This window comes from Lampetra fluviatilis, chromosome 63, assembly GCF_964198595.1.
Source record: "Lampetra fluviatilis chromosome 63, kcLamFluv1.1, whole genome shotgun sequence".
Lineage (NCBI taxonomy): Eukaryota > Metazoa > Chordata > Hyperoartia > Petromyzontiformes > Petromyzontidae > Lampetra > Lampetra fluviatilis.
In genome coordinates this window covers 3,328,971-3,335,316 of record NC_136337.1, presented here as the reverse complement: position 1 = coordinate 3,335,316, position 6,346 = coordinate 3,328,971, and the positions used below count along the sequence as shown (strand labels likewise).

At 58.8% G+C, this 6,346-nt stretch overlaps 1 protein-coding gene across 1 annotated transcript in view; it reads right to left on the bottom strand.

Annotated features, from left to right (window-relative positions):
* The window catches only part of LOC144951648 (uncharacterized), a 106,788-nt gene that overhangs the window by 9,299 nt on the left and 91,143 nt on the right, over positions 1-6,346 (bottom strand). The window contains exons 16-18 of the mRNA XM_078881940.1: positions 4,253-5,665; positions 3,762-3,907; positions 2,109-2,373 (exon numbers count right to left, since the gene is read on the bottom strand). Of these exons, the coding sequence (XP_078738066.1) occupies positions 2,109-2,373; positions 3,762-3,907; positions 4,253-5,665 (1,824 nt within the window). The remainder of the gene's footprint in view (positions 1-2,108; positions 2,374-3,761; positions 3,908-4,252; positions 5,666-6,346) is intronic.

Sequence of the window (6,346 nt, the reverse complement as noted above, 5' to 3'; positions counted from 1 at the left end):
TTTGACTGCTTGTGTTGTGGTTATTGCAAGCATGATGCCTTGTATAAAGGTGTCAGTTTTGTATCAGTTTAAAAGGGTAAAAACCTACTACTATATTGGGGATGTTTGGCCAGCCCCGTTTAAAGAGCGTTCCGTACACGCGGGAGGAAACCAATGCCCGTTGCCACATTTAAACAAAACGGCACCACAAACTACTCAATTTAGATCGCGCACAACAACATCCCCTCAATGCAACGCACACACCGGTGCGTGCCTTCGTGCCCGTCGCCCCCCGTGCCGCAAGAACGACAGGGCCAACAAACGCCAAACGTAGCGAGTGATTGCGATCGCTTAACACTGGTCAACAAAAAAAAAGCATTTTTTTCTGGCCTGGACTTTTGCAGCTGTTTTAGACTAATTTCAGGGTGCCGATTCCAAATTTGATCTCAGATTTGCTCTATCACATCTCATTTTTAAATGCTTTATATTAAGTTCACTTGCTTGCTTGCTTGCGCGCTTACGACCGTGCAAATCTTTCGGTCGTTTTTTTTACCCACTTCCCGTGATCCAATCGAGCTGACATTCTGCACACAGACTTGTTGTGCGTGACAATTCATTTTCGTGAAAATGTTTATCCAAAATGTTACACTTTTTAGGAAAAAATAAATTCTATTTAATTACCAATTGCTTAATGGTGGCAGGCAATCATCTGACCCATAGGTGGCAGCCATCTCAAGCCAGAGGACGAGAGGACTCTAGCCGCCACGCATATAAAGGATTTATAGTGAAAAACTTTGTTTTTACGGGTTAATTTTTTATGCTATCGGCATACCCCATTTTCATTGATTTTACCCGAAATTAACTCTGTCACTTATGATCGCAAGTTGTTGCGAGTCAGTGACTGCTTTAGTGTTAAAATATGGTGCTGTATTTTTAGGATAGTGTGTTTATCATATAATTTTACGTAGATATCCACATTTATTTAATATTTTTCTTCTGCAGTTTTTATTGAAAATGAAATATTTGATACCTGATGTGATAGACAAAAACTGATGCCAGATTTGGAATCAGCACCCCAAAATTACCTTAAAACCGTTGGAATACCTTATGCCAGAAAAAGTGTGTTGACCAGTGTCATCTAATTGAAAAATCTGCCTTTTCCCGTTTCGCGTGCACAACAGAAGGGCCCCCCCCCCCCCCCCCCGCTCATGAATTATACAACGGCGTCCTGACATTTAAAACTGTCTCCGCTTGTGGTCGCCACTGGAATAATCAACGAATCTATTCCCCACTGCCCAGGTGTGGGCTCCGCCAGGTGTGGCGTTTCTCAGCCTTGAGGCCCAAAAACGTCGAAACACAGCCTGATAAAAAGTTGCACGAATAAAAGGGAGGCTTGCTTCCCCCCCTCCCGCTCCACCCGTGCCCACCGCCCCTGCCCACCCATCGTCCTTGCCACCACATCCAGCCCAGGACAGCCCCGCACAGAGCCAATCGGTGTGCAAGAAACAGCCTTGCCGAGGCTTGCCCGGATAAACGAGCCGCAGTAGCGGCTAAGCCATCCGTGAGGCCGCTCTGATCCAGAGTTCAGCAGCCAGGCCGCCTCCCGGGTGCGTGTCATATCATCATCGTGGAGCGCCGTGATCCGTGAGCAAATGTAAGTCTCTGGGCAATGTTCGTAGGTAGTTGCTGAGCCATTGATGGGACCAACTGCCACTAGGAGGGGGGGTTTACCCCTTTGAAATATGCTGAGATGAGACTGCCCTTTAAAAATATACATGTATAGAGCAAAAGCTCTCCACAGTAGAGGTTTTTGAGTTAGTTTGCGTGAATATAAATCTGTCGTTAAACCCACCATCACCACCACCACCACTCGTCACAGCCAATTAGTAAGATTTGCCACGTAAATAAAACGTGCCAATTCGTTACTCGTTCAGCACACCCGGCGTGTCGGAGAGTAAACCCACAACATCCACAATTCAAAGTGAACATTCGAATTGCCGTCTCTGACCGACGGCGGTCAATAGAGCATTGCCGGATGGCGAATTGCCCGATAACAACGGAGCTTTCAGCCGCAAAGAGAAAAATAATTCGCGCCGCCTGCATTCAAACCGCGCGCGCCCGTCACTCACGTGTCGCAGGAAGCAGTGGCTCACGCGTAGCGGGTGCACGGCGCACTGCTCCAGCTCGCGCTGGAAGTAGCCCTCGTGGAAGCGGAGGATTCCGCGCAGGTTCCCGAACAGCGCGTTCTGTCGGCCGCGCAGCTCCGCCGGCGGGGGCGGCGTCGTGGCGCCCGGCCCGTCGAGCTCCGGCACGTAGTGCTCCACCACGAAGGCCAGCGCCCGCACATACTCGCGCTCCGTGTCGATCATCTCCGCCACCACGTGACGGAGCTTGCTGCGGCGGCGGCGGCGAGAAAAGCGCGAGTGAGACGGACCGAACGCGAGTTGCGCGGGGGGAAACGGGCGACCCTGCTGCGCTGGCAAGTCATCATGGGACAGATCCCAGGTCAGAGGTCGCAATCGGGTACCCGATACCCGTACCCTACCCGATACCCGGCTACCCGTACCCGGCCGGGTACGGGTAGCCGTTTGCGACCCTGGTGCGGCCGGGTACGGGTAGGCCGTGAGTCACTGGTGAGTAACCGTTTGTCACTCATTTCCCAACGTCTTGTCTCTTCTCACAATTCAAGTTCCTAGAATCAACCCACCCGCGCCTGCAACATGGCTTCATCCCAGAGGTCGCAATCGGGTACCCGTACCCTACCCGATACCCGGCCGGGTACGGGTAGGGTACGGGTAAGCCGGGTATCGGGTAGGGTACGGGTACCCGTTTGCGACCCTGGTGCGGCCGGGTACGGGTACAGGTAAGGAATCAAAACCCGTTTGCGACCTCTGCCCCAGGTGCCACGGGTTCACTTAAGGATGTTCAACCACCACACCGCAAGTGACGATAGCACGCTCACTCACGAATCCGCTCTTCACGCCCAGCGACTCAAGAACACACTCGACAACAATCGCCGTTCGCCGCCGAGTGGCGGTGACGACGCCGTGGATCCTATGCCGGGCTAGGCGCACCTTGAGGCCACGGAAACTGTTGGAAGGTTCGCAAACAGGAGGTCTCGAGACCGGCCCAGCTGCCATAGGTTGAATGAGACGACTGGCAGATGCACTGTGCCAATGATCCCCTGTATTGCCCTGAACAGGCCGTTGGTGCAAGTGCTGTTAGCAAGCACCGATAAAGGCCGGCAAGGTGCATGTGCGGGTCGTGTGACCAGCAGCCAACCCTTCTTTTGTCTCACCAGTGCAGATATTAACCCACTGCACCAGGATATCACCTGAACATCGGACAATTAATCTGATTTCGTGGGTTTGATTCCCGGCTAGGGCTATGGGAATCAAACTCAGGTCGACGGGTTCATATGGCAATCTGCAAACCATTGCTTCACCACTCCCTGTCCACAAAAGGTCCGCTATGTAACCTACACAGGCGGTTGGGGTAAGTGCTGTTAGCGTGTTTTAAGCCACCCGGCAATCCACAAGTTTTTGTGAGTGTCGCTAGTTGGAGGGCGACTGCCTCCAACTATCCAGTAGTGTCCTTCACGAGCCTCCACAGAGGTCGATCTTGACACCGCTGATACAGGTCATCGCCAAGGCTTTACAGGGTCGATCGACCGAGATAACTGGCAGCTCCCCCCCCCCCCACTCTCGCACGGTGCCGACTGTGGCACACATACGCGCACAAGCGCTCACTCGCTGCCCGAGCGAGAGCGTCGCCCCACTCACCTCCCGCGGCTGTGGCTCTCCGTCTCGGAGAAGCGGCGCTGCACGGGCGCCACGGGCAGGCTGCCCGAGCGAAGGAGCGCAGGCCGGCGGTGCGTGGGCGACGGCTGCTGACTTCCTGCCTGCTGCTGCTGGTGTTGTTGTTGCTGCTGTTGGGAGCGAAAGACAAGCGGGAAAGAAAAGAAATGTATCTTTAACTTCTTTCGTGCCATTCGTAGCCAACCGTGCTAGTCGGAGGTTCGGGGGTGGGGACAAACTGAACACAAAATGCAGTTCTAACGAAACAAAATGACATCGATTATGTGACAAGGGCGATTTCTAATCATCGCATCGGCGGAGCGAGGGTGGGCGAGGTGTGTCCGGTCATCCGCGGGGGGTCAACGCTGTCCCCACGTGGCTTCTCACAACAGGATCCCACCAAGGGGAACCGTTGGAAGCCCAGCGACAACAACAACGACAACAACGACGACCACGACGTCACGACCGCTACTCACGCTCGAGTGCAGGGCGCTGTGCGATGCCGACCGCGGCAGGAAGCCGGTCTCCACGGCCACCGTGCTGCCCACCTCGAGCCCTCGGATGTAGACCCCCGTGTTGCCGCGCCGCAGCACGGGCTCGCGGTGGTACAGGCCGCCGGCGGTGGCGGCGCTGCCGCCCAGCGCCTCCATGCTGCGCCCGATGCCGGCGTCCATGCTGTGCACCTTGACGAGCCTCCGCAGGGGCGGTCGAGCGCCGCCCTGCTGCTGCTGCTGCAGCTGCTGCTGCTGCTGCAGCTGCTGCTGCGCCTGCTGCTGCTGCAGCTGCGCCTGCTGCTGCTGCTGCTGCTGCGCTCGCGAGCCGCCGCCGCGGGCTGAGGGCGACCTGGCGGGACTCCGCTGCGGTGAGCGCGCCGCACCGTCGCCACGGGCGACCGCGTCCCCGTCGATCGACTCGAGGGCGCTCATGCTCCTGCGCCAATCGGCGGCGGCGGCGGGCGGCTGCCCGTCGGCGCGGTCCTCCGCCGCCCGCAAGGGCCTGCGCTTGTCGCGCAGCAGCACCGCCTTGCAGTTGGCGAGGAACGAGTGCGCGTGCTCCAGGGCGAAGCCGGAGCGAGCTTCCCTGCCGGCCTTCCTGGCGGGGCGCGCGTCGCCCGAGCCGTCCCGAGGGTCGAGCCCACCCACGGGCGCGCTCAGCAGCCGCCCCTCCCTGTGGCCGGCGAGGGGCGGCGGCGACGGCCGTTCCGCGGCCGGCCCCCCGAACTCGGACCGCTCGTCGACGCGCATGTCGTTGACGCTGTAGCATCGCTGCCGGGATTCGCTCTTGGGCGCGGGGCTCGGCGTGTCCGCAGCCTCGGGGTCTGCCGCATCATCCCCCGCGGGGTCGCCCACCATGCGGTCCGACGTCCAGTAGTCCATCCCCTTGAAGACCAAACTCTCCAGCGATTCGCGTTCTTGCCGGCGGGAGTCACGGCGCGCCCCCACGGGCTGGTCCGCGCGCGAGCTCTCCGGCGACCCGTCCGACGCATCCCCGCCGAACGCGTCGGCCTCCCGACCCTCCGCCGGCGACGCGACGCTGTCCCCGCGGCCGCGCGGGCGGTGGCCCCCCGCGGCGGCCGTCCGGAGCGCCGCCTCCAGCTTGCGCGAGAAGGCCTGGCCGGCCTCGCGACACTTGCCCCGGGCAAACTGCAGCTGGCGCAGGGCGCCGGAGTGGCCGGCGTCGCGCGCCAACCCCCGCGCCACCTCCTCCATCTCGGCAAACTCGGCCGCCGGGATGTCGGGGCTGCGCCGGGAGAGCGCCTCCAAGCGCCTCACCACCGCCTCCGCTGCGACGTGCTTCTCCGCGGCGGTGGCGGTGCCGGTGGCGGCGGCGTCACGGAGAGAGTGAAGCCTCGCCAGGCCGCGGATCCGCTCCAAGGACCACGCGTATGCCTGCGGGGAGGAGGGGGGGGGGGGGAAGAGCGATTAGGACAAAACTCGTGCGGTCGTATTTGCAAATATTCCTCTTTGCCCAAGTTTTATAGAACAGCCTGCCTTTCGACAGCGCGAGACCCGAACAGCGACACAGCTGTTACGCTCTGGTTTGCGTGTGCATCGGGGTGTCATCGTGACCCCCCCCCCCCCCCCACACGTTACAGACAAGACGTACAGACACCGGCGAGCCTAATACGTGAACTCTGTGAAACTGGAGTTCGAAAAACGACACGGACAACAGGGTCGTTCCGTCTTTTTTTTCTGAGCAGTGCGTGACGATCTCCCTCGCGCCTCCTCCAAGGGCTTCTTTAGTCACGAACATCAAACAAACCCCGAGCTTCTCGCGACCTGCTCGGAAGCCGAGCCACGGCAAGCAGCTTTACCTTCGGCTCAGAGCCACTCGCAATACGTAACCTGCGCTCATAAAACCACGGCAAGCGTCATTTGCTTCGATTTAAATTTGAGGATTAATTACACACTTGGCGTCGACGGTTGGGTAGTTGAAGCACGCGCCCGGGCTTGCTGCGCGACACTGTCTCGGCGGGGCGGTGACGCGGATGCTCGCGGTTCGAATCTGGCGGGCTGCCCGGGTTAATACTGCGGTGCGTGTGTGCGTGTGTGTGAACTGCAATGCGAACG